At 41.3% G+C, this 27,601-nt stretch overlaps 4 protein-coding genes across 8 annotated transcripts in view; 2 read left to right on the top strand and 2 right to left on the bottom strand.

The window, feature by feature from the left end:
- Positions 1-445: 445 nt before the first annotated feature.
- On the bottom strand, positions 446-8,976 carry FAM217B (family with sequence similarity 217 member B). Of its 3 annotated transcripts, none has more exons than XM_005604831.3 (4): positions 8,414-8,596; positions 6,461-6,572; positions 6,272-6,357; positions 446-4,812 (listed from the first exon to the last, which is right to left on the bottom strand). In XM_005604831.3, exon 4 carries the CDS (start codon positions 4,806-4,808, stop codon positions 3,663-3,665), a length of 1,146 nt encoding a protein of 381 aa, XP_005604888.2. In that variant the 5' UTR covers positions 4,809-4,812; positions 6,272-6,357; positions 6,461-6,572; positions 8,414-8,596; the 3' UTR covers positions 446-3,662. The 3 variants fall into 3 exon arrangements, with proteins under 3 accessions (XP_005604888.2, XP_005604889.2, XP_023482616.2); XM_005604832.3 differs by having other exon boundaries at positions 6,456-6,572; positions 8,414-8,590; XM_023626848.2 differs by lacking the exon at positions 6,461-6,572 and having other exon boundaries at positions 8,414-8,976.
- Positions 8,977-9,039: 63 nt separating this feature from the next.
- PPP1R3D (protein phosphatase 1 regulatory subunit 3D) lies at positions 9,040-12,194 on the top strand. Its single transcript, XM_023626849.2, has one exon. It carries the CDS (start codon positions 9,040-9,042, stop codon positions 9,937-9,939), a length of 900 nt encoding a protein of 299 aa, XP_023482617.1. The 3' UTR covers positions 9,940-12,194.
- LOC138920127 (basic proline-rich protein-like) lies at positions 10,590-18,783 on the bottom strand. The gene is made up of 5 exons (XM_070247259.1): positions 18,780-18,783; positions 14,992-15,180; positions 13,692-14,922; positions 13,167-13,570; positions 10,590-10,660 (listed from the first exon to the last, which is right to left on the bottom strand). The coding sequence occupies exons 1-5, from the start codon at positions 18,781-18,783 to the stop codon at positions 10,590-10,592; spliced, it is 1,899 nt and encodes a 632-aa protein (XP_070103360.1).
- SYCP2 (synaptonemal complex protein 2) overlaps positions 13,809-27,601 on the top strand; it is a 71,613-nt gene continuing 57,820 nt past the window's right edge. Inside the window, exons 1-6 of one of the 3 annotated variants that reach the window (XM_070247446.1) lie at positions 13,809-13,945; positions 20,223-20,284; positions 21,263-21,406; positions 22,227-22,355; positions 23,156-23,260; positions 23,559-23,583. In XM_070247446.1, the coding sequence (XP_070103547.1) occupies positions 20,261-20,284; positions 21,263-21,406; positions 22,227-22,355; positions 23,156-23,260; positions 23,559-23,583 (427 nt within the window). In that variant the 5' untranslated portion in view covers positions 13,809-13,945; positions 20,223-20,260. Of the gene's footprint in view, positions 13,946-20,222; positions 20,285-21,262; positions 21,407-22,226; positions 22,358-23,155; positions 23,261-23,558; positions 23,584-27,601 lie in introns of those variants that run through there. The other 2 variants (XM_070247445.1, XM_023626847.2) reach the window with 2 other exon arrangements.

The raw sequence follows: 27,601 nt of genomic DNA, 5'->3' as shown, positions 1-27,601 counted from the left end.
AAAGAATGCACTTCATCGTCAGATGTGAGTTTAGAAACAGGAACAAAGGGCCTTCCAGAGTATTTGCAGCAGTAGCTGCTCAAAGCTGCCATCTCCTAACCAGATGACCTCTTTGAAGGACACGGTACTCATTTTTGGAAATGTCAGCTAAGGTGTGAGTTACTTCTATAATGTGTTACTTTAACTTTATTGAATTTCCATCCTGCTTCCCTAACCACTCAAGACCCTTGAGGGTAGTAAGAGGGACTCAAGAAAGGTTCGGCCAGCAATGCTTCCCTGATGCATCTAGTTATGTTGTCATGGAAGTTGCTTAGTAATAAGAAAGGAGCCAGAACAGAATTTCCTGCTCAGCAGTTCTTTTAAATAAGCAGGGAGAAATAAGACAAACTTCAAAAGAGAATTGCATCAAAACCAAAACAAAACCACACCAGGAAAATCCAGACAATATTTTTCTACTGTTTAATTGATCTCAAGGAAAGAAAAATCCAGATTCACAAAACTTACATGTATTCTGTTTTATTATATACAAAACCAAGCATACAATAATTATAACAGCAAATAGCAGACATGCCAAATATTTTCAGGCCATTTTGAATGGCGCTCTGTACATGTACATGAATAAATAATCAATACTGCTTCTCTATTACCTTGAAATACAGTCCTACTGAGAGTTCTATATTTTTATGTAACTACTCAAGTAAATGAGCATAAAGGAAAGAGGAAAAGAACAATGTTTAAATCACGTAAAATAGAAATTTTTATGTCTTTCTGGAATCTAACCTAATCGGCCTAAGAACCACTACAAACCATCTTCCTTTAGCTCTTAGCCATCAGAAGATCAATGATGTCCTCTCCTCCATCTTTTTGCCAAAGGCCATCAATCCCACCCACTCAAGTTAGTCACAAATCTTAAGTCAGTCTAGCCATTAAAGATTTGATAAATAGTCTAAACTCAAACAATTGTAGCTAACACTGATATATTTTTATAGTTCATTTTTGGACGTTTTCACAACTTTTCCTACTAACTTACTCTAAGCCTGAAGTAGTTCTCCTTACATTCTCTAAACTTTTTTTTTCCACCTTGGGTTGTCTTAATTGGTTTAAATACAATATGTAAGTAGACAACTCCCCAGAAATGAGAGGCACTTCTCAGAAATACAAGGACTCCTGTCACTAGACGAGTAGGACACTCAATGGCTTACACTTGATGAACTGAATGAGTTCATGACTCAACTTCCCAATTTTGTCTACTTGAAAATGGCAAGATTCTTCTCTACAGCATTTAGTGCATTAAGATGTGTTAGATATGTGTATCAGAAATCATAAAATTAAAATTGTGCTTAAGAACTTTAATGAACCTCTACTATTCATTAGGAGCTCTGATCCAATTACAATTAATATTGGTTAAAAAACCCATCAACCTGAGGCAGAAAAGTAAACAAGCAAAGTCACTTTTTCAGGCTTTTAAAACTGACCTATGTGATGTTATGACTATTTCCCAAATTAAGCAACCAACTTCAATTCAAAGAGCAAAGGACAAATGTCATATCTGAGGCGTTACGTCTAAGTTTCTTAATCACGATCGTCCTCAGCTCAGACATACGTAAGGCAAGGAAAAGTAAGCTACGTCACCCTCACCCTTCAAGGTCTCCCAGAGCACCCACGTGGATGCATTATTGGGAAAGGCAGCAACTCAGTGTAAACACATTAGGATTAATATCAGGAGAATGTTTATGTACATAACATGCTTACAGAAGTTTATAGGCCCTGAAACTTCATAGAGTTACATGAAAACCTAGCAGAGAAAACATCACGAGTGAGGTGCCAGCCGTGTATAAAGGACTAACTCATCCGCACTCACAGGAGCAGCTCAGGCGAGGGACACGTGGGGGGACCACTCAGGAACCACAGGAGGGAAAAGTAAGAGCAGCAAAAGAAAAAGCATTGCCAAAAGAAAATACATACACTGAGTACAAAAGTTATAGTATAATGAGAACTATGGAAGTAATACCCATGAGACGTACATCTTTTGTTCATACAAAAGGTTTAAGATCCTAGTATAAGAGCATGCCTTCTCCAGTAGGGCACCGTGAGAGAGAAACAATGTAAGACGGAGTCTGTAAAAACTTGGAAATATAGTCTTGGAAGAAAAAGACTACCATAATAAATTTTATATGTTGTTTAATATGATTAAAATCAGATTTTAAGATGGGACTTATTTAACTGTTGCCCATTATTTTAATTATAAATGCATCCTGTCCTTATGCCATTAACTTAAAAAATGCCTTGGATGGTATTGATTGTTGTGTGAAAAGTCTGCAAGCTATTACATATTTTCAAATGAAAAGTGCCAAGTTTGTCATTTGCCCCAAAGGTGAAAAAATAGAAACATGTACGTAAAAAATCAAATATTCATCTAAAGGGATAAAATCAGCTACAGTCATTAAAACATACTGCATATCAAAAGGTAGCCAACCAAAGGTTTTAAAGATGTTCACATTAATATCAACAGAAATCTCACAGCACGACTATAGGAACAAGTGGATGTTACTTCACTGCAGTTAAATAAGAAGCACTTAGGAGAGCCAGGAAGCCACAGGACCAGATAAGGACGTTTAGAAGACATTCAATAACTGTATTCATATTCCACTTTCCCCTCCAAATTGAAATATGTCCTCTCCCCTAGACTCCCAGCAAGATTATAAAATCCTGCTCTTGCGAACTCAAACAAAATAAGCATTATTTTGACTACAGACAGCAGGATCCAGCTCCCAAATCAGTAATGTCATAACTGTTACATTCAAAGTGGTTCTGTTCGCATTTGATTATAGGCCTTCAATTACAAACTCTAAAAGAAGGTTTTCCTGCGGCACCTCTTCAGAGAAGCCACACATGCCGGAAAGTCTAGGGTGCCAAATATTTCACTCTTACTCCCACCAAACAGTAACAATCATGCTTAAGCCCACTGACTTCCGCCTGGACAAAGTCTGCACACTATTTTAACCTCAGTTTAGAGAACACAAAAGTGGACTTCACCACCACCTCTAAATTTAAAATTCTTTTTTTTTTTTAACCCATGTTAGGGAAATGTATGAAAACACTAGATTCCATTGTCTTGTAAGAGCAAGCAGCTTAGTGATAAATGACTTTGCTCAAAATAGATGCTCCGTAACTTGAGGAAGAGCTGAAGCTTCTCCTCGGGGTGAAATGGGCAGAACTTCTGCTTGAATAGTTTATGAGGAGGACACTGAGAGGCTGGTTTCAAACATTTAGGATTCCACACCATTTCAAACAGTAGGCGCTATTTTATAGACTTCCGTGCAGTGAAAATGGGGAGCTCCATTCGACATAGCTGGCAGCTGCAGTAGTTCACTCCTCCCCTGGAGTCTGCATTTTATTTCCTTACATGGCACAGACCTTGGTTAATTTTAATCTAAAGGGCTCTCATTTGCTTAAGACGGTCAATACAAAGAAAGGCTTACTGAAAGACATCCTTCTTTGAAAATAACCCTAGTGTGGCTGGGTTGGGGTGGACTAAAGAACCAATCAACTACTTAAATGTCAGGAATCATAAAATTTCTTAAAATTCACAGTACTGTAACTTTTGGGAGAGCTCTAACGTTCAGGTATCTGCAGGTCCTTGCAATTCATCACTTCAGTTATTATTTGAATTTATGTGTGTTTTGCTTCACTCCATTTGTTTTGAGTTTTTTCTCACTGGATACAGTGGCATGACCACAGTTATTTGCTTTTCCCTTTTTCTTAAGATTTGCATGTGCTTGTGTTCTGGAGGCCTTGTAAGAGTCCACCGAGTCCAGAATCATCACTGACTGTTTGGGAATTCGCATGTTACCACTGCTGTCAATCTTAGGGCTGCTGTCACTGCAGGACCAATCCCAATGCTGCAGCTTGGTGCTCTTATGTGATTTCTTTTTCTTCTCCTCTGTCCTCATGTCAAAGGTTTGCTTCTGAGAACACAATCTGCTACTACTCAGCACCTCTGGAGGTTTGGGGGGAGTCTCAAACGTGTAATACGACGGGTGGACTTCTTCACAGCGCAAGTCTTTCCTTCGTGAAGGACCTGACTGTGGAGCCCCTTCCTGGTGAGGCTTTGACAGAGCACTAGCAATGAGCTTGCTTCTCCCGGGGCTTTTCAGAGCCCCTGACATCCCAGGGGCTGTGGGCGGCCTTGCTTTGGCCCCCTTTGCTTTTTCACTCTGTATAGTCTGGATCTGCAGCCACTCGAGCTGGATAAGTCTATCAACATACTTGCCCAGAAGCCCTCCTATGCGCGGCACAGCTCCGGTTCTGCACTCTGTGTTCAGAAGCACAGCCATGTCCCGCAGGTCCCAGGAGTTAAAAGGGGGTGGGAGGAAGTCTGGATAATAGTATTCAGGCTTTGCCTGGCCCTGACCTGGGTGGAGATCGAAGTAAACTGGATCGATTTCTTCAGCTCGAAGATTAAGATCTGGAGGTGTGAGGGGAGAAGGAGGAATGGGAATTCTTTCTGAATCAGAGAGATCACTTGCACTGTCCTCATCAGCATCTTCTTTAATAATTTTCATTGACTGAAAGTCAAGAAACAGCCTGTTCCCTGAGGCCCGCTGAGCCCTGGAACTGAGCGGACTCCTTTCTGGTTTTCCTTTCGGGGAAATGCTTTCCTTAAGTTGATGCTCAGCTGGTTCGGAGACACCTACGAGGCTGCCTTTCAGCTGGGAAGGAACGTGAGGGACTTGGGATTTACTACGCCTTTTTCCTGAAGAATTCTTTGAATGTTGTATTTTATTCCAAGATGGACCAGCATTCATATTGCTGTGAGAAATAAAACTGCAATTCTTAGTACATATGACAAAAATTGGTCTGGCCATGATGAAAACCAACAAAAAGAACCACCTAGTCGTACTTTTACTAGACATTAGAAAATTAAGGCCTCTAAACTCCTTACAGAAGACGTAGTTCTCAGAGAACAAATGACAGAGCAATTTTCCACATAACACTCTATTTAAGAAACATTTTATAATGCAGGGGCCAAAAGTAAATACATGGGTTCTATTTTATAGCACATATTAGCATGAAGAAAAACAACTTTTCCTAAAGTGCTTATAATTTTAGACCACTTGTGCGTACTTTGAAAAACATTAGTTTGGAAAAATCTGTGATGGAATTCTCAATCTGTTCTGTTAATGATGAGCAGTGTTTAATAACATTAACAAGTAAAATCCACATATTTCTTTCATATCCCTATTTTAAATTAAATGTAAATAAGATGTAAAACACAAGTTTCATAGAACTTAATCACTCACTGGTGGTGGTTCTGAGCTGACTAAAATCTTAATACAAAAAAGTGTAGCACATTCAACAAGGACCTTAAACCGAAAGCTTATTAAAGTGTTTTCAAATAGGAAACAGACTTAGGAAAACTTTGTTTAAAAGGATATAAATAAAATTATATGGTGCCTCCTAACATAATATGAATGAAAAAGTAGAGTTAATGCTGTCTCGTGAAGGGCGGGTAAGTGGGAATAATGCAGGCTGTGCACACTGAGAACACAACTAGTACACAACTGATTCTCTCTCTGGGGTACTTTATTCTGAGGCACAATCTCATATCAGAGTTGAAAATATTTTCTTTTCAATTTATTTACCAAGAACATAGCATTTTACTAAGACGAATAATACTTCTCGGTCACTAAGTCAGGTGGGGTAAAAGAAACGGGAGGGTAAACACGCTTTCTGGAATCCTCAGGGGTTCATGTGTCCAGAGGTTTCCACCACAACTAAGCAATTATTTGAAAATGTGTTATCTCTTAATTAATAAATATGGAGAATGTTAAATCATTGCCAATAGCATAACATGTGCTCAGTAAATGTTGAAGAACTGAATGAAGAAATGGATGAAGGAACTGCCATTATTTAGAACTCATAACTAATACTATTAAAACTTCTGTTTACCTGTAGCTGTCAACGTGCACCCATAGAAGTTATTATCAGTCTCCTTTTTATACAAAAGGAAACTAACATAGAAAGACGACTAAGGAGCTTACCCCAAATTGTAGATGCTGCTAACAGTGCCAGATTTATGACTGCTGTAATTTTTAACAACTAATAAAAGTGGTTTAATACCACTTGGCCCACTCAATTCTCCTAGATAAAAAATATAAGTGTATATTTCTTATCCACAGATATTTTTTTTCCAACCACACATATTCAATCTGGAGAACTGAGATAATATGATTTTGCAAGATAAAGTAATTATGTGAAAACGATTTACCTGCTTTTCTGATGAGATTCATTCACCCTATTCCCTTTCTTGAAAAAATCACATGGCTGACCATCATCTAGTGTTTGGTGGACTGTCTAAAAAACAGACATGGAGCAATAAATACCATGAATACACATACACAACAAACAAAAAAACAGAACAAACCTTAGTGAGATTTTCCTTCAAAACTTACATCACCTTTTCTGTAGTGTTTGAAATATTCTTGCTCAATCTGTGGGAAGATGATGACAGCTGGGGAAGTGACTTCTTTATTCCTCTTATATTTGGAAAGGACTCCTCACCACCGGAACTAGAAGCAACAGAACGCTGCCAGTAAGTACTGACTGCGAATGGTCCCATCACTAGCATTGGGTTAGTTTTCACTTGTGTGTTTTTAAATATTTGCATAGTATTGAAATATTAGTGGGGGATATTGCCTTATGTTTACAGTTTAATCATTTTTGCTTGTTTGATTTTCACAGTGGATACAAATCACACTACTATAAATGCTGCGTATTCCTTCTCTCTCTTTCTCCCTACACACACGCACACACACACACATACACACACAAAACCTGGGAAATAACATGAGGAAATTGGTGAGGCTAATTAGGGTTAGGTGTTTCTCCGGCCCAGTGGTTAAGTTCTCACACTCTGCTTTGGCGGCCCAGGGTTTCACCAGTTCAGATCCTGGGCTCGGACCTAGCACCGCTGAGGTGGTGTCCCACATAGCTCAACTAGAAGGACCTGCAACTAGAATATACAACTATGTACTGGGGGGCTTTGGGGAGAAGAAGGAAAAAAAAGAATGACTGGCAATAGATGTTAGCTTAGGGCCAATCTTTAAAAAAAAAAAAAAGTCTAGGCGTTTCTCCAAAGCTCCCATGTCCATTCACTCATTCATTCATTCCCAAATAATTGCAGGAGTGCCTAGAAAATGGAAGGGATGGGGCACATGTCCCTGTCCTCATGAGGCCTAAACTTTGTTGGGGAAGCTCCCTTTCAATTCTCTTGCCTTCACTACCACATCAACCCATTAGAAGATTATCAACGTATTAATATATATCACATTCTCTCTTTGTGAACCACAGAATGCTGCTAGTCCCCTCTTATTTTGAGTGGCCTACTAAAAATGCCCGGTTTTGAAAGTGAATACTTCTTTCTTCTGTAATATCCCTGCCTTGGTTAAATGGAAAAGAGGCGGGATTATAGATTTTTATTTTCTTCCTGAAACTTTGCTGTATTATTTTTCACAATGAGTATGTATGACTTTTTAGTAAGTTTACATATGATAGTAATAAAAATCCCATAAAGGCTCTCACAATTAATGAATTATACCATAATCAGCAGGCAGGCTTCATTTTAGATGTAGAAAATGTTCTTTACTTTACCAACCCTCTTTCATTAGTTTGGTTTCCCTTCTGCTTTATCCCTTTGGACAGTACAAAGGAACCCTCTAGAATGCCTGGCCCCAAACTGCTCTCAAGAAAGTGCACTTCCACCTTTTTCACTTCATTTCACCTGGCAAGCTTTACGCCATAGGCTGCGGGGGTTTACTGCGCAAAGTTACGAGTGAAATAAGAGATGAACGCCTGGAGGCGCCTAAGAATGTGCAGGAGCAGCTCCCGTTTTCCTGAGGGTTCAGGCTTGCACCGGAACGAAGCTAAAAGTCAGATTCTGGGTACAAAAATGCTTCCCAAGCGCCACAGGCTTATTAAGGGCAGCTGCATAATTCATTACAGGGTCTTGCCTCTGGTTCCCACACCTTTCTCTCTGGCCTGGCCCCAAGAGACAGACAGAAGCAGCTCTGCCCGCTCCCCACCCTCAGGGAATTGGCAGGCGGTCCGCGGCGGCAAAGCATTGTGGGTAATGTGTGAACCAGACGCTTCCCTTCTACGCAGCGAGGCTCCCTCAGTCTGGCGAAGGGTCCAGGAGGCGGTGTATATGTCCAAAGAACTGACTAGCCTAGAGGCTTAAAATTAGCCTGGAGACCAGCCCCTGGAAAGGCCAGTTTTTGTGCCACCTCTCCCCCCAGCCCCCATTAACCCAGGACCAGCAGCATGCGTTTTCCTTGTCCTCCGTTTGTGCAGACGCAGAGCTATGATCAATAGGCGCACGGGCCAGGCAGATGCAGACAGAAATTGATCAGACCTGTTTCCCGATCGCCGAGGACACGTGACGAGGCCGCCGGCCTTCCTTCCCGGCGCCGGGGCGGGGAGGCCGGACTGCAGCGCGCTGCAGCACGGGCGCGGGAGGACGCGGCGCGGCGGCGGCGCGCAGCTCGGCCGGGCTCTCCGTCTGCTCTCGGGCCGGCGGGAGCCCGCGCGCGGGCGGCGTCACGAGGGGCGGGGCGGAGGCTCGCCGGGAAGTTGCGCCCAGGCAAGTTGCAGCCATGTAAGTAACGCAGCGGACCGGGAAGGTGGGAGGGGCCGCTCCAGGAACGCAGTCTTCCCCTAAGAACATCCAAGGAAGCAAAAAGGAGGCACCACCCTGCGCTCCCGGGGTGACCCCGAAAACCTTCCACTGGGGAGAGCACTCATCTCTCTGGAAAAAAGCTCTTTTTACGGTGCAAGAAGCAGAAGACCAGGGCGAGGACTCGAGGGCAAGTTGGCGGACTAGGGGAGGGCGCAGCGGGCCCAAAAGGTTCCGGGTAGGCTGCAGTTTCGGGGGACACTCGGGGCCTTCTGAGCACGGCCGGGGACACGCAGATAGCGGACGCGGTGTCGGGAGGCTGCCCCTCGGTTCCGCTGCCCCATTGCCCGACGGCCGGCTGGGCCATGTTCAGAGGGCCGGGCTCAGCGGGCCTACCCCGCGCCCCGGGGCCCCGGAAGCTCGCCCCGCGGAGCCTCAGCTGCCTCTCGGACCTGGACGGCAGTGCAGCCCCGGAGCCGCGGCCGTGCAGGCCCCCTGGGAGCCCCGGCCGCGCGCCCCCGCCGCTGCCGGCGCCGTCAGGCTGCGAGCCCCGCCTGCGGCCCATCATCCTGCGGCGGGCGCGCTCGCTGCCCAGCTCCCTCGAGCGCCGCCAGAAGGCCACGGGCGCACCGGGCGCTGCGTGCGGGCCGGGCTGCAGCCGGCAGCACCGAGTGCGCTTCGCCGACGCGCTGGGTCTGGAGTTGACGCAGGTCAAGGTGTTCAACGCGGGCGACGACCCGTCGGTGCCGCTGCACGTGCTGTCGCGGCTCGCCATCAACTCGGATCTGTGCTGCAGCAGCCAGGACTTGGAGTTCAACCTACAGTGCCTCGTGCCCGACTTCCCGCCGCCTATTGAGGCAGCCGACTTCGGCGAGCGCGTGGGGCGGCAGCTTGTGTGCCTGGAGCGCGTCACCTGCTCGGACCTGGGCATCAGTGGTACGGTGCGCGTGCGCAACGTGGCCTTCGAGAAGCAGGTGGCGGTGCGTTACACCTTCTCCAGCTGGCGCAGCGCGCACGAGGCGGTGGCGCGGTGGCGCGGGCCGGCGGGCGACGAGGGCACCGAGGACGTCTTCTCTTTTGGCTTCCCAGTGCCGCCCTTCCTGCTGGCTCTCGGCTCCCGCGTGCACTTCGCGCTGCGCTACCGAGTGGCCGGCGCCGAGTACTGGGACAACAACAACGGCCGCGACTACAGCCTCACGTGTCGCAACCACGCGCTGCACATGCCGCGCGGGGAGTGCGAAGAGAGCTGGATCCACTTCATCTGAGACTTCGTCAGAGGGAACCTGGTGTCTCTGCTCCTAAGCCGCACCTGCAGACACTTCCTTGCTGGGCTCTCATATCTGAGTGGCTGCTGTTCCCCACACTCCACCCCACGTCCTCTGATCTCACTTCCTTCTGCAAGGTCCCCTGGCAGTGGCCCGTCTTGTCTTCTCCTTGAAACGTCTGTGTCACTTGGTCTAAAAAGTAGCCTCAGGTGGCCAGAAGGCCTAGTTGTGTAATGTGCTGGGGGAGGATCCTGGGTGGGTAGATGGCGTGGACGTGCTGGCTCCTCTGGAGAAAGCCCAGCCAGGGTCTTTTTTTGGAAAGGCGCGCATCCTCCTTCTAGGCAGGCCTGTGGCTTTTGCATGTGTCCTGATTGGGTCTCTGTAAACGTAGTTATTTATTATCATTGTGATGCTGGGACCTTTTACCTTTAGTGGAGGCCTTCTCAGGAACATTCTGGATTTAATAAGCTAAAAAAAGTCAGTCTTGCGTGTGTGCCCACTGTCAACAGAGTATATAGTATGACCCCCATCATGATCCCTTGAGGTGTTCCTGCCCTGGGACAAGGAAAACCTGAGACCTCATTAGCTTGCCAATGCCTGTAGACTTGTAACAGTAGGAAACTATTAATAGGCAAGAAATGTATGCCTCATCAGTCATCACACAACCATTCCTGGGATTTCAGGCTGCCCTGGTTAGGCTGTGAGCCTCCTATACCAACAGCTGAGAAAGAGGGAAAAGCTTTAAACTTTTGTACTAGCAAATTGGCCCCTTCTCTGCAGTCTCTCTTCTCGCTTCATGTATTTCTCTTGTACATGTTTGATAATTATGTATCTGCATGTTATCAGGCCCTTCTGTTTAAGTTGGAAACTACATGAACATTTTAAGAAATTCTGCCTTAAGTTATTTCAATTTTCTGGCAACTCTATAGAATTTCAGGCAACAATGCCCTTTGCAATTACCTTTTTGATGATTAAAGTGACTCTTTTTATGTCTTCATAAGTGTCAAAAGATTCCAACAGTCAGCTTTCAGAAGTTACCAAGGGGAACTAGAAGGTGTTTTCAGCAACAGAGCACTGGAGGAAAAATAATTCACAAATATTTATACTCTTTAACTATTTTAAATTATACTTAGATATACTCGGTTTTATCATCCACCTGCGAACTTTATTCTTTGTGCCTTCAGATAGGAGAGTTTCTAACATTGTCTGGACTTGTTTCCCAGTTTTAAAATGTTAAATGCCTTTCTTTCCGTTTTTTTTTCTTTTTTTTTTAATCTCCAACTAAGACATCAAGGCCATTGGTCCCTGCAGAGTTCCACAATGACACAAAACTCCCAGCAAGGTGCTGATGAATCAGGTGCTGAATGGTAGTCTCTCTGACAGCAGGTGCTAGTGCTGAGGTGCGATAACCCAGCCAAGATGGACAAGGCCTTCAACTTGCAAAGTTCAGTTAGAAAACAGTTGAAACTAGTGTAATCTCTTTTGTGATAGCTGTCACCAATGAATTAACTCCAAATCTTGGAATGCTTGTTGACATTTGTCAAGTCAATATGCAAGGATGCATTTAACCAATTTGTTTCTTATATAATTGCAACTTCTGTGTTTTTAAAATTCCAAGAAGAGGGATGGCTTTCTTTGGTACTTTTAGATCTGAAAACACTGAATTTTGATTAGAAATATTGTGGTTAAATTGAACGACCTTTGACTATTAGATCTGTGCACTACATTGACATGCAAGAGAGAGAGAAGCCTGGTTGCATTTCCTGCTGTTTAGCAAACTGTCCAATTAGGTCAGCAAGCCTGTGAGGGCCTCAGCTGCTGTGCCCTGGCCCCAGCCCAGAGTGCAAGACAATTGTCCAGAGTATTCAGGTGTATGAGTTAGAGCCACCAAGTGTATTGTTGTGTAAAGGCATGTAGAGAATCTTAGAATCCATGTGAAAGTCACTTGCCAAAAAGGTTCTGGTCATGGAATATAAAGTAAATGTTATATCTTTGATAGTAAGAGAACCTCAATGTGCCTTTTAAAACATAGCAATGTTTTAAAATTTAAAAGCTTAAATATACCTGCCAGGTTAATAAAGTTCAGTATAAGGAGAACTTCCAGACCCTAAAACACAGTTATATTGTTTATATGTTAAACTTTTATAGTGGATTGTGCAATTGTTGGGTTGTCTCCCCAAACATATTTTAATGTCTGTCATTTAAGATGATTTCACTCAAGAGTGAATATTAAAGTATATGTGCACAACTTGTTAGCTGGAGTGTGTTTTTCATGTGGTCTGATTACAGAAACAAGGCTTTAGAAACATCTTGATTGTTTAAATCATTTAACACGTAAGTCTTATCCTTCCTAAAACACTGTCAAATTTAGTGCCTTGCCAAAAAAAAAAGTATGATGGTGCCTCGGCTTCAGCACAATTGTGTATGTCTTTGAGAAACTGAAATATTATCTTTTTTGCCAGGTCAGTATTAAATATGAAGAAAGCTCTAGGGGAATGCAGGGGATGGGACAGTTATTCTACTTCTCTTACAGTGCTTACTGAATCCTCTGTATGGAATAATTAGTGTGTGTCTGCCTCCCTGAGGATTGTGACCCTCACCCAAGTACAAAAGCCTTGCACACGGGAAGGAAATTAATATTTATTGTGTCCCCTCTTATTTGCTTTCCCACAGTGCTAGGTGCTGTATGTATTTAACTTCATTTAATTCTGAAAATTACACTACCTGGTAGCTAACATCACCATTTTCTTGGCTGAGAGAATAAAGCTCAGAGAGGTTTAAGTAATTCACCTGAAGTCCCACAGCTGGAAAACAGCAAAGTCAGCATTCAAACCTATGCCATGCGCGCTGCCAAGTGATAGGATGTTCCCAATAAGTGCTTGTTAAGGTTTAATTGAAAGCCCAATTTTAATGCTGATTTATGGTTTTTCATCTAACACCATGTGCTGGATTACTGATGTTTACTAAATAATCCCTATGCGTTCCAAACACGTGAAACAGTAAAAAGGGCTCTAATATTTTTCTTCTACTAAAAAGTGGCAAGGTGGGAAATCACTACTTTAAATTTTTGAAGTGCTTGTCTGCTGTATCATTTCTGAATTGCTCGCCTATTTTACACAAGCATCCGTCGCTTTTACCGTTTAAACTGATACTTTAAATGGAAACATTTAAACATCTAAAAAGCCTGGGAATACATTGTTGGTGATTGTGCTCAGTGCCACGCCTACATGGCCTCAGCTTGCTGTCCCCCGGGGATCTGGGGTTCTGGCTAATGGGGTCAGCGGGCGGCTGGCAGCACCTGTTTCCAGGAACCCGGGACGCTGGGCCTGGGGCTGAGGCGTGACGGGGCGTGGCCGTTGGTGGGGCGGGGCCAGGGAGTGGGCGGGGCAGTGGGCGGGGCGAGGCCAGTGGAGGGGGCGTGGCGTGGGCGCAGTGGCGGGACTCTCTCAGAGGAATCGGACCCTCGTGTCCTCGCAGGTTCGGCTGGTGTCCCCGTGTCTGTGCGGCCCCGTCCAGCCCTCCCGGGTGGTTGTGGGAAACACGGGGGTCTCCTCCGGGCCCGCCGGCGCCCTCCGGCCCTTCCGACTCGCGTCCTTCGAGCACTCGGCAAGCCGGGGTCCCTCCGGCGCGCCTGCACCGGGGGAAGGCCAGGCAGGGGAAAGCAGGGCAGGGACGCCCGGCTGCTGCGCGGCGGGGCCTCCACCCGGACGAGCTCCGGGGTCGGGGTCGGGTCGCAGCGGGAGCCCGCTTACCTGAGGCCCGAGCCGCGCCCACCGCGGCGCCCCTGGCTCCGGCCTCGGGTGGCACCGGCACCGGGTGCGAGGGGCGGGGCCTGGCCGCCGGCGGCGCTGATTGGACGCGGCGGGGACAGCACCCGGCGCCGATTGGCCGCGCGCTTCCCGCCTTCCGTTGGCCTCCTGAGGCGCGGCGGCGGTCGCTGAGGCTTGGAGACCAGGCGGCGGCGGCGGCTCCCGGGGCTGGCCGCGGAGGCTCCTCCAGGCGGCAGGTTGAGCCGGCGCCACCGGGCGGGCTTCCTGACGGCTGGGCGCGCGGACGGAGGCGGCGGCGTCGGGCAGGCCTCCGGGGGCGGGGGGCGGTCTGCCTCCCGACGGTTGAGGCTGAGCCGTTGTGGAAACGGCCGGGCGGCAGCGCCGGGGCCGGCGGGGGCGGACTCGGGCCGGGCCGTGCGGGCCTCGCGCCGATCGCGGGGCGAGGGGCTGTGGGGCCGGGGGCGGCGGACGGCGCGGCGGGCCGTCCGGGAGACGCCGGCCAGGGCGGGCGCGGGCGGCAGGTGAGGGGCCGGCGGGCCAGGGCGGCGTCTCGGAGCCGGGCGGGAGCTGCCCGCCGGCCGCCCCCGCGCCCTCCCGCTCAGGCCTGGACGCGGTGCGCCGCGCGGGGAGGGGGCTCGGCGTCCGGGCCCGCCGCCGGGCTCTCCCGCCGTGGGGAGGGCTGCGGTGCGCACGGGCCCCTCTCCCGGGCCTGTCCCCGCCGTCCACTGCCCCGCGTCGTGAGAGGACGGCGCGCGTGTGGGGACAGGGCGGCGTTCGCTGTCGGGGCGGGGCGGCTTCCTGCCTCCCGCGTCCGTCCCCTCGGGGAGGGCTGTGTGCTCGCCGCGTCTGTCAGGGCGGCGGGTGCTTTCGAGCCGCCATCCTTTGTCTGCCCGCGTGGACGGCCTTCTTCGCCGGGCTCGGGGCGCCTGGGCGGATGCAGCCGCGCGCTGTGATAAGGCCTCTTCCGCGCCGCCGTCCCGGGCCGGCGGGTGGCGTGGACGCGCACATGCGCCCGGGGCGGTCGGTCGGGAGGTGTGGCTGGTTGAGCGGTTGGGGGGCCGGACCCGCGCTCTCTGGAAGCCGGGATGCACTCCGCCTCGGGAGGGAGGGAGGGGGCGGCCCCGGACTGAACCAGCGGCTTCCCTGTGTGAGAGTCGGCCTGCGGAGATGCTGCCTTGCCTTTGCCTTGGCTGACTTCGTGCACGAAAGCGGGCTGGGAGGAAACCGTCTCCTTAGCGCGGCTGCCTCTTGGTGGCGAGTCCGTCTTGAGTCTCTGTCTCACGTGCTTGGTGAATGACGCTTAAATTCGAATTCGGACTGTTGTGGTAGTGAAGGCAGAAGGGCGCCGTGTGGCAGGCAGGCTGCCCCAGCGGGTGCTGGCCCCGGGGGCGGGTGCAGCTGGAGGCCCCCGCGATGTAATGTCGGTATTTAAACCTGTCGGTCAGGTTTTCAAGTTGTGAGATAAAGTGATCTAGTCTTCAATTTCACAAGTACACCTTCATTCCAACAGAATGGAAAAATATGTGTAAGGCTGTTATTTTTATGACTGAGTGTTGGCGAATTATCAAAGATAGCTGAATGCGTTTTTTATGGATATTTGCTGACAGACTGGTGAATTTTGGATAAGTAATGAAATAACCTGTGTAATTTATAAATTAGTATATATCCCATAAATTTTTTCATTTTAGCAAAATCTGTAAATACATTATAATCGAGACTTTTACTTATTTTGTGTTCTATTGAAATATGATTTAAGGATTAAATTATGTATTCCAAATATACTAACTTGAGTATATATTCATCAAAACATGAAATAAGTTTAAAAAGTAATTTTTCCTATAAAATTTTCTGAAATGTCAAATTTCTCTTAAAATTAAAGTAAAATACAAATTATTAATGAAAATTAATCTTAAATAAGAACTTTTAATAACATAAATTATTTCTGAATAATTAACTCTTATTAAATATTTTTATAAAAATAAACTTAAGTCACCATTCTAGTGTTTGCTTGCCATCTAACTGCCATTGTGAAGAGTCCATTTAATGTTATGCAGTTTATGTCTAGATTTACGTATGTACAAATTAAAGAATAATGTGTGTTGATTAGAACTCCAAAATGTTCCTCAGTCACCATGTGCAACTGTTGCAAATACTGTGCACTAAGTTGCTAGTACTTCCAGATCCACAACTTGGAATACAAAGAGAAGCAAGAAAATGGACAGGTAGCACTATTAGGAAGCAATTCTTCATTATGCAAGAATCTACTGTATTCTTGCTCTGCTAGAGGAAGGATTTGACAGTTAATGTCATTTCCCTTACCTGAGCACTTAGGTTGCTCAAATTCTGCCTTTATTCTGAAGCAGAACCAAAATGTCTGTATCAGCAGACTTACAACCTTCTCTGCATTGTTTCAGCCTTCCCCTGAATTCTTTAAACTTTTTGTGTGTGTGGAAGATTTCTAACATATACAAAATAAACAGACGAGCATAATTAACTGCAGTCTCCTTTCAAAAACATAGGCAAGGAAAATGTTTCTCTGGGGTCTGAAGGGTGTGAGTTATGAGAGTGAATGTGTTCATGGTTATAGGATTTGCTGCATCAGTATTGAGTACTGGATTGTGAGTGAACAGATTCTCATGTGCTCAATAAAATTATGTGTGTGCATGTAAGAGAGAGAGATGATCATGTACAAAAAATTCATATCTATTTTTATGCCTTAGTGCTTTTATGTCTTAAATCCTTCTGTATTGCAAAGTCGTAGAGATATCCTCCTGTATTTCCTTCTAATAGTTTTTAAACATTTATATTAGTTAATTCATCTAGAGTTTATTTTTGTGAATGACAGGAGATAGAGGTCTAATTTTACTTTTTTCTGTATAATGAGTCGATTTTCCCAGTACCATTCTGATGTACCTCCTGTTTCTCTAATTTTCACTTCATCTATCTAATCTGCTTTTAAACCCATTCATTTATTCTTAATTTTATTATTGACTATTTTTGTTTCTGGAATTATTTGGTTCTCTTTCAAATTTTCTGTGGCCTTCCTTACTCCCAACCCCAGTTTCCAGTTCTCTGCCAAAAATCTCAGCTTTGTTTTATAATCTTTATGTACACAGTACTCATAGTTACTTGAAAGCATTTGCTCTAATAACTCTACCATCTGGAGGTCCTATGGGTCGGTTTCTTCTGGCTAGTTCTGCTGTTCTCACCTTTTAATAAATTTCATCCAAGTCTATGAATTGACCTTTTTTTAAATGTAAAGCATTTTTTTTTAAGAGATTGGCCCTGAGCTAACATCTGCTGCCAGTCTTCCTTTTTTTCCTTCTCCCCAAAGCCCCCCAGTACATAGTTGTATATTCTAGTTGTGGGACCTTCTAGTTGTGCTATGTGGGACGCCTCCTAAGCACGGCCTGATGAGCAGTGCTAGGTCTGCTTCCAGGATCCGAACTGGCGAAACCCTGGGCTGCCAAAGCAGAGCCCAGAGTGATTAAGCATGAACCTAACCAGGCGGACAGGCCCTGAACTGCACTTTTAAGTATTGTTTTGATTGTGTCCTATAGATTTTTATATGTACACATTTTCTAATTCACTTAAATATTTTGTCATTTCCATCTTTTTCTATTCCATGGACTATTCAAATGTACATATTTTAGTTTCCGAATATATAGGAAGTTCGAAGCTACCTTTGTAGCTGATTTCTACATTTATTGCATTGTGAGATCAGAGTATCTATTATATGTTGATTCTTTTGTATGCTTTTATTTGTTTTTGCTTTGGTGACTTAAGATTTTCCCTTTTATTTTCATTCAGAAATGTCCTCACAAGGTGTCTAAATGTACTTTTTCTTTTTTTTTTAGAAGATTGGCACCTGAGCTAACATCTGTTGCCAATCTTTTTTTTTATTTTCTCCTCCTTCTTCTCCCCAAAGCCTCCCAGTACCTAATTGTATATTTCTAGTTGTGAGTGCCTCTGGTTGTTCTATGTGGGGTGCTGCCTCAGCATGGCCTGATGAATGGTGCCATGACCGTGCTCAGGATTCGAGCCAGTGAAACCCTGGGCCACCGAAGCAGAGCGCACGAACTTAACCACTAGGCCGTGGGTCGGCCCCTAGATGTACTTTTTCTTATTTATCTTCCTTGAGATTCAGTGGACTCTTTCTGTTTTTGGATATTTATATTTGTTTTAGGGAAGTTTTTGGCTGTTATTCATCTGTTGCCACCCCACTGTTCTTTTTTATTTTTTTAAGTTTCTAGAATTCTTATTGGATAGATATTGGAATATCTGCATCTCTCCTTCATATCTCAGCTTTGCTTCTATACATTTTATCATTTCATTCCTTTGTGATATTCTGGATCATATCCTCAACCCAGTCTTTATATCCCAAGGAATGTTCCCTCCTGAAGAAAGCCACCCCCCTAAGCTTTCAGGCTTATGATAGTGGCAGTGATGGATGCTCAGGGGTCTCTAGCCTATGTTGTTCTTATTACGGTTTCTTATTAATCCCCCTGTTGGTTGCTGACCTCCAATACTTATCTCTTACCTCCATATTTGAGATAATACTTTTCCTATATTTTTTTCTGTTTTATATCTATGAAGCAAGCTCATGTGTGTGTGTACGATATAACATTCTCAAATAGGACCAGGCTAAATTTCTATCTTTTGAGGTGAGTGAAAGAAAGAGTGAAGCCAAGTAGAAAATAGACACATCCCTTCTTGGGAGTTGGGGAGGCAAAGAATAGGTCTCTGCATTTCCAATATTTTCTGGGTCAAATCTCTCTGAGTCAGTTAAAATGATGAAATGACTACCAGCTATCTAGAGATCCTGTAATCATTGCTGGTGTACTGCAATTCCCAGCTAGCCACAGACCTAGAATCACCCTTTTATTATTTAAGCCAGGGCAGACACAACCTGATGGGGCAAAAGCACAACCCCATCTGGGGCTGGATAGATTTGGATGAAGTAGCTGGACTCCTAGCTGCTTAACTGCAAGGGCTGGCCTTTGTTGTTTCATTCCTCTCACAATAACACAAACCCACATTTACTGATCCCATGTTTTGAACCCCACTTACGCATTTTGGCAAGAATTTACTGTACTCTTCAAAAGGCATATAAGTATAAATTACAAATAAAACTAAAGTCTGCTTTTGACAAATAACCAATTGCAGTTCTGTGTAACTCCCTACTCTTCCTCCCCAGTGAGCTGACAAACACTCCAACTGTCCTGAGTGATATGAGTGAATGTCTCTCTCTCTCCATGTACCCACATAATTATGTATATACTTACATACACCTACAGACAGAATCATAAATATACAGAGTTTCTTTTTTCCACATATATGAACATACTGTGTGTATCGTTTGGCAGTGTGTTTTTAATCACTTAAAATTCTTTGACTGCAAATATCTAAAATTCTGGTTTATTTTATTTAACTGTTCACAAAATTGTCATGTACCACATTTTATTTATTCATTCCTCACCCTCCCTCCCATTCACAGCTCCCATCTAAGTGCTTTTGAATTTTGCCAAACAACGCTGCAAAAACATCTGTAGACTTGGCTTCTTATGCACATAGAGCAGATCTTTCTCTGGGGATCAGATGTTTTTTCTCTAGAATTAATTTTTGGAAATGCAAGAGATTTTTTTGCTCATCCCTTTTGTATACCTTACATGTATGTCCTCATTGGCACTTAAATTTCTCTACTGACAGGTCTCCAAGAAAGTACACTATGACTAATGCTTCTTATTGTCCCACGGATACACAGTCCTATATTCCTCTTGGATTAATTAATTAATTGCCTCTTTGTTGGATTTCCTGGTGATTCCATTACAAAGGTCTTCATAGTACAGATTATTGTTAAATTGTACTAGTCATGATGTATAGGAAAGATGATATTATTTCTTTTCCTTTATAGAGCTAACCTCCAGATTGTATTTGGAAGTGTTAGATGCTTTGTTCAGATTGTAGGTGGTGCTTAATGTACCGCTATTCTTTCCTGTTTCCATTCTCCTCTGAAGGAAAAATGTGCTTAGGTTATCTTTTCCTCACTCCTTTCATTGCATATTTGTAGTACTCATATATCGTGTTTTTGATGATATGCTTACATATTCTTCCCTTCTTAAATATTATTAGCCCGAATTTCCTTTAGATCTTAATACAAGATTAGCTTTCTTTGTGTTCCCAAAGTTGGAACAAATATAGCAGGAATCTGGTGAGGGAGGTCCAGGTTTGTATTCTTTCATTAACTAGTTTTGTGACCTTTTGGCAGGACTTCTGACATTTATTTAAATAATCTATAAAAAAGGGAAGGCTTGAGTAAATGATCTTCACACTTTCCTCCAGAAACTTCTTTGGCCAGATTCAAATGGGTAATTTCGTAAACAGTGAGGAACTTGAAGAAGCAATATTTATTGCCTTTGGTATAAGCAACAATGCTTATTTATGTGTAAGATTTTTAAACTTAAACATATAGAACGATGGTAAGATACAGAAAGTATCTGTTTTCTTTTATAGGTGTTTGTTTTGTCCTACTGTTTTAAAACTAAGTCAAAATGCCAATAAGACCAGATCTCCAGGTATGTAATCCTAGACCAAAAGGAAGTATTTTAATTCCTAAAGTAACTTTTTGTTTATTTATATGTATTAAGTGCCATATTTTTAAGAAAGACAAAGCTTACTTGTTTTTATGAAATGGTCAAGAGTAGAATAATTTAACAAATAATGTTTTCCTTTCATTTTTTTCAATAGATTTGTTTTCAAAAGTTGTATTAAGAATATTTATAAAGTATTACAGATACTGATTATTTATATATGCTTTTTACATTGAAAAGAATTATGCAGTAATTAGTATATAACTTATGCCTGGATGTTTTTATATCAAGGTTTAAAATTGTAAGATACTTACATTTAGGTAAAGAATAAGTTTTAATATATCTATTTAACATGTATACAATTTACCACCAAGTCTGTGATTGGATTGCAGTATGAAAATTCCTTGTTAATGATGTAGTTTAATAGCAGGGATGGCATATTTTGTAAAGGTTATAAATGTATAATATAATAAATAATAAATTATATATATGTAATGCTTAAGTTATATTGGTTGGTATAGTTTCTAAAAAGTGCTTTTACCCATGTTTATGTTTCCTTGGGTTTTTTAAACTATTTAAACCTCATTAAGAAGTTCATAGTCAGATATGTTAGGGTTTTATCCATGGTGTTAAGTATTAGTTACTATAAAGTTGATTTTACTTCTTTCATTAACAGATTTTTGTTGATTTTGACATAATGATGCCTTTCCAATAAAAGATATGAAGAGGAAAATTAGTAAAATATGGTTTTCCTATGAAGAGTCTTGTTATTATCATGGAAATTTAATCTCTAATTCCATTACTCCAAATTTAATAGTGGGAAGATTTATTTAATAAGTGAGTTGATATTTTATAAACTCTTGAGAATTTTCATGTGAAAACAATTCTCAAATTACTAGGATGCATAAGGTGACTAATTTTGATTTTAGTTCAAAATTTGTGCCATTAACTATATTTCTCTAGCAGCTGGAAAAATACATTGATGATGCTTTAAGAAAAAATGATTTCAAACCTTTGAAAACACTTTTACAAATTGATATTTGTGAAGATGTGAAGATTAAGTGCAGTAAACAGTTTTTCCACAAGTTGGATGACCTTATATGCAGGGTAAATATTCATTTTTGTTGAATGATTGTTAAAATTATTAGATAGCATTCTACTTTCTAGCAAGAAGTATTCCATTGAAAGAAATGAATAAAAAGGCTTTGGCAAGCTTGCCTATAATTATATAAATAAATGCTTATCTCACTACTTGCTAATTTTTTTTTTTATTTGAGGAATCCCACATAACATGTTGAGCTGTTGTTTTCTGAATAAAAGATATAAAAAGCTGTGTTTACAAAGTCTTGCCATTATTCACTGTTTACCTGAACTGGGGAAAAATAGTTTACCTGTTTGAACTTTAAACAACTTGATCTATTTTTAAAAAGCCTATCAGCATATTCTTTATGTGAAATAGATAATGCTTGATGCTTGTAAAAGTAAAACAAACAAATAAAAATCATGCAAAACCTTGGACTTGATTTATCATATGTAAGGCATTTTTATACATGTGAAAAAGTGATTATTGACAGTCTCTCTTAGTATCTGAGATTTGTTATGAATCTAAAAGATTGAGTAAAAATTTCTTGTAATTGTTAGTTAAATACATGGAGCTTTTTAGAATGGAAGGTAATGGATTAATTATATCATAGTCTAAAGTTTCTTGAATTTATACAGGTCTCCACTTTTGTGCTGAGTTTGTCATTCACTGGCTGAGTGGCTTTAGGCAAGCTGCTTTTTTTAAAATCACACTTCTGTCCTTTGCAGTATGGAGGTTATGATAACGGTTGACTTTCAGGGTTTGTGAGGATTAAAAACTCCTAGCACAATGCCAGTTCCATATTATTGTGTTTAGAGATGTTTAAATGTATACTTTTCATTTCAGGAGCTTAATAAGAGGAATATCCAAACGGTTTCAATCATTTTGGTTTCTATTGGAAGATGTGGCAAAAATATCAGTATTTTGGGGCAAGCTGGACTTCTGGCTATGCTAAAACAAGGACTAGTCCAAAAGATAAGTATAGAATATGTAACATATTCATGTGAGGGAAATATGATTAAAGGTATACTTTCTATTATTGAAAATTATCGAAAAATAAATAATGTGAACTTTATATAAAACTTTAAGATAAAGTAAATATTTTTATAAACTGTGGTATATGATACAAAGATAAAGATCACAAGGAAACTCTGTATACAGGCTCCTTGATAATCATGTGAATTTAAGGTCACAAGACTCTTAAGAACTTTACTCGGTTTATTTTCTCTTTAGTTCATCTTAATCACTATTTAACTTTTTTTTAATATTGTTTATTGTCGATCTCTCATGCTAGAATGTAGGATTATGATTTTTGTCTGTTTTGGTTCATTATTGTATGCTCAGCATTGAGAATAGTACCTGGGACATAGTATGCACCCAAATATCTGAATTAATTCAGGTAAAATAATACCAAAACTTCTCAAATAGTAACAGTGTCAGAATAATCTAACTTGTGATGATAATTTATTTTCACCTATTATATGAATATATCTGAAGTAGGAATTTGAAGGGGGAAATAAATGTCTTCTACCTGGAGTTAGGATTAACTTCATCCATTCCCATCTAAACAGTGGGAAAATATAGTGAGTTACCAAAAAACAAAAACAATGAAGATGTGTAAAAGCATAAACTCATTTTGATACAATACTGGAATTTTTATCTTTGGTGTTTCTTTATTCCTAGGTTTACTGTTAATACAAAGATAGATAAAAACATTCTTAAAATTATTAAAATTTAATTCAAAGCAACTAATGTATACATTTGTTTTTTTTTACATGGCTTCTTGGTTTGAAAAGTCCAAGGAAATTATTCTGAGTCAAGGAAATTCAACAGATGAAGCTGTCATAAATATGCTGGAAGACTTATTTGATCTTTTGATGGTAAAACTCACATTTGTTAACTGATACTGTAAAGCATGTGTTTATTTAAAAAGCAATTTGTATTGTATATGCCCTGAGTCTAAAAGTCACTAATAGATTGGTTAGTGACTTGGTTGAATTAGTCTATTCAGATTGTATAAAGCATTTATCCTGATTAGTATAATTAAATAATTAGTTAATAAGTAAAAGTTAAATAATTATATGGTGAGTTTAAATGTAATCTGTTATTTTAATACTATTTGTAATGGTTTATAATGTAAGAGAGTAAATTATAAATCAGATATTCACTTTCTTTCAGGCCATACATGACATCAATGATGAAGGTATAGTAAACATTTTATTTCTATTGGAACAATAACTTGCTGTTAGAGTGTTAGAATAATTTTGCAGTTTTCATAGTATTGTCCAAATATGAGTAATTTATTATCTAATTCAGGAATTGATTAATTTTTTCAGTAAAGGACAAGGTAGTAAATATTTTAGGCTTTGTGAGCCAAGAAAAAAAATTGAGGATATTATGTAGGTACTTAGATAACAAAAAAGAAAACAAATTTCCACAGATGTTTTATTGATACAATTCAAGATATAATATTTGAGTACAATGTTTTTGTAATACAGAGCTACTAATGAGGAGAGTAGCACTCTTTTTTAAGGGGGTGGCATTTCACTTAATTAAGGTTCAAAGTTAATGGTTGCTGTTATCAAAATTGATTGCAAATGTTCATTTGTTCATGGTTATCTGTAATGAGATTTTATGTATATTGCATTAAAAAATACCTTTTCATGCAGATAATGCCAAATACTGATATCAATTCATGAGCATGATTTTTAATTGAGCATATTCATCACTTGGAAAGCAATTATAGAATTATATTAGCTTCTTAATATTTGCCTTTTAGACTGTTATTGCATTGCAGATTAATCACTTTCAATTGAAAGTTAAATGGAAGCTCCTCAGTTGCACAGTAAAATAGATTTTGAAATATGGAAATTTCCTTTGCACTTACATCAATGTCCAAAAATTTGGCTGGACCTGTAGTTGGAGCTTGGAAAAAAATATATACTCAGTTTCATCAAAATGACTCAACTGAAGTATGTTTCTGATATAAGCACTATTTTGCCTTGTAATTTTGGATTGAATTCCTTAAGAAAGATTATCAGCTCTGCAGCTCAAGCTAATTACCAAAGCCATTCAGTGGTAACCGATGGTGGCTAAATTCCTGAGAATGAATGAAATTCACCTTGACACTTCTGGTTCAATAGAACATGATAGATTCAAATATTTCCACAGAGTACCTGATGATGAATAATACAGCCTTACAAAAATTGGGAGTAGGTCAGATTTGGTTTGTGGGCCATAGTTTGCCAACCCTTAAGTTAATGGAATAAAATTTTCAGTGGTACACTGAGAAGGTAGAACACGTTCCAACTCATCTTTTCACTTGTGGCTAGCTAGTATCTTGTGCCAAGAAATCAATCTAATTTATTTTATCTCTGTGTTGGTTGAGGAAGAATTACCTAGGATTGGTAACTGAGGCTGAAGAATTGTTTATAAGGCTTTGCCTTCAAAGCCAAAAGGGTTTTTTAAAATTATTATTTTATTGAGGTCATAATAGTTTATAACATTGTAAAATTTCAGTTGTACATCATTTTTTGTCAGTCACCATATATATGTGCCCCTTTACCCCTATGCCCACTGCCCAACCTCCTTCCCCTCTGATAAACACTAAACTGTTCTCTTTGTCCATGTGTTTATCTATCTTCCATCTATGAGTGAAATCATGTGGTGTTTATCTTTCTCTGCCTGACTTATTTTGCTTAATACCCTTAAGGTCCATCCATGTTGTTGAAAATGGGACAATTTTTTCTTTTTTCTTTTTTTTTTTTTGGTGAGGAAGATTGACCCTGAGTGAACATCTGTTGCCATTCTTCCTCTTTTTTTGTTTTATTTCCTCCCCAAAGCCCCAGTACAGAGTCAGATATCCTTTTTTGTAAGTCATTCTAGCTCTTCTGTGTGGGATGCTGCCACAGCATGGTTTGATGAGTAGTGTGTAGGTCCATGCCCAGGATCTGAACTAGCGAACCCCAGGGTACTGAAGCAGAGCATGTGAACTTAACCACTCAGCCATGGGGCCAGCCCTGGATTTTGTCTTTTTTTATGGCTGAGTAGTATTCCATTGTATATATATACCATATCTTCTTTATCCAATCATCAGTCGATGGGCACTTGGGTTTCTTCCACGTTGTGGCTATTGTGAATACTGCTGCAATGGACAGGGGTGCATAAGTCTCTTTGAATTGTTGATTTCAAGTTCTTTGGATAAATATGTGTAGTGGGATAGCTGGGTCATATGGCATTTCTATTTTTAATTTTTTGAGAAATCTCCATACTGTTTTCCGTAGTGGCTGCACCAGTTTGCATTCCCACCAGCAGTGTACGAGGGCTCCGTTTTCTCCACATCCTCTCCAACATTTGTTATTTTTTGTCTTGGTAATCATAGCCATTCTAACAGGTGTAAGGTGATATCTCATTGTAGTTTTGATTTGCATTTCCCTAATTATTAGTGATGTTGAACATCTTTTCATGTGCCTTTTGGCCATCTGCATATCTTCTTTGGAAACATGTCTGTTCGTACTTTTGCCAATTTTTTGATCAGGTTTGTTTTTTTGTTGTTGAGTTGTACAAGTTCTTTATATATTTTGGAAATTAACCCCTTGTCAGATATATGATTTGCAAATATTTTCTCCCACTTAGTGGGTTGTGTTTTTGTTTTGTTCATGGTTTTCTTTGCCTTGCAGAAACTCTTTAGTCTGCTGTAGTCCCATTTGTTTATTTTTTCTTTTGTTTCCCTTGCCAAACTGTGCATGATATTTGAAAAGATCCTTCTAAGACTAATGTCAAAAAGTGCACTGCTTATATTTTCATCTAGGAGTTTTATGGTTTCAGATCTTGCATTCAAGTCTTTAATCCATTTTAAGTTAATTTTTGTGTATGGTGTAAAATAGTGGTCTACTTTCATTCTTTTGCATGTCCAGTTTTCCCAGCACAGTTTATTGAAGAGACTTTCCTTTCTCCATTGTATGTTCTTGGCTCCTTTGTCAAAGATTAGCTGTCTGTAGATGTGTGGTTTTATTTCTGGGCTTTCAATTCTGTTCCATTGATCTGTGTGTCTGTTTTTGTACCAGTGCCATGTTGTTTTGATTACTATAGCTTTGTAGTATATTTTGAAGTCAGGGATTGTGATGCCTCTAGCTTTGTTCTTTTTTCTCAGGACTTCTTTAGCTATTCAGGTTCTTTTGTTACCCCATAAGAATTTCAGGATTCTTTGTTCTATTTCCATGAAGAGTGTCATTTGGATTCTGATTGGGATTGCATTGAATCTGTAGATTGCTTTTGGTAGTATGGACTTTTTAACTATTTTTATTTTTAACTATGTTTATATTCTTCCAATCCATGTGCATGGAATATCTTCCCATTTCTTTCTGTCATCATCAATTTCTTTCAATAACGTCTTATAGTTTTCATTGCATAGATCTTTCACCTCCTTGGTTAAATTTATTCATAGATATTTTATTCTTTTTGTTGCAATTGTAGATGAGATTGTATTCTTTTTTTTCCCCCTCCCCAAAGCCCCAGTACATAGTTGTATATCCTAGTTGCAGGTCACTGTAGTTCTTCTGTGTGGGACACCGCCACAGCATGGCTTTGTGAGCAGAGTGTAGGTCCATGCCCAGGATCTCAACCAGGGCAGTGAAGCAGAGCACACAAACTTACCACTCAGCGGGCCCCCAGGATTGTATTCTTGAGTTCTCTTTCTGTTAGTTTGTGATTAGAGTATAGAAATGTAACGGATTTTTGTAAGTTGATTTTGTACCCTGCAACTTTTCTGTAGTTGTTCATTATTTCAAATAGTTTTCTGATGGATTCTTTAGGGTTTTCTATATGTAGAATCATGTCATCTGCAAACAGCGAGAGTTTCATTTCTTCCTTGCCAATTTGGATACCTTTTATTTATTTTTCTTCTCTAATTGCTCTGGCCCAAACCTCCAGTACTGTGTTGAATAAGAGTGGTGACAGTGGGCACCCTTGTCTTGTTCCTGTTCCCAGAGGGATGGCTTTCATTTTTCCACCGTTGAGTTATGATGTTGGCAGTGAGTTTGTCATATTTGGCCTTTATTGTGTTGAAGTACTTTCCTTCTATATTGATTTTACTGACAGTTTTTATCATAAGTGGATGTTGGATCTTGTCAGTTAATGCTTTCCTTCCCTTTATCTTTAATGGTATAATTGTTTGCTAACCTGTTCTGATAGTTGAAATTTTCTGATTTTGTCTATCTCCT

This window comes from Equus caballus, chromosome 22 (assembly GCF_041296265.1).
Source record: "Equus caballus isolate H_3958 breed thoroughbred chromosome 22, TB-T2T, whole genome shotgun sequence".
Taxonomy (NCBI): domain Eukaryota; kingdom Metazoa; phylum Chordata; class Mammalia; order Perissodactyla; family Equidae; genus Equus; species Equus caballus.
The sequence above is the reverse complement of the archived record's forward strand: the minus strand, read 5'-3'. Positions and strand labels throughout refer to the sequence as shown.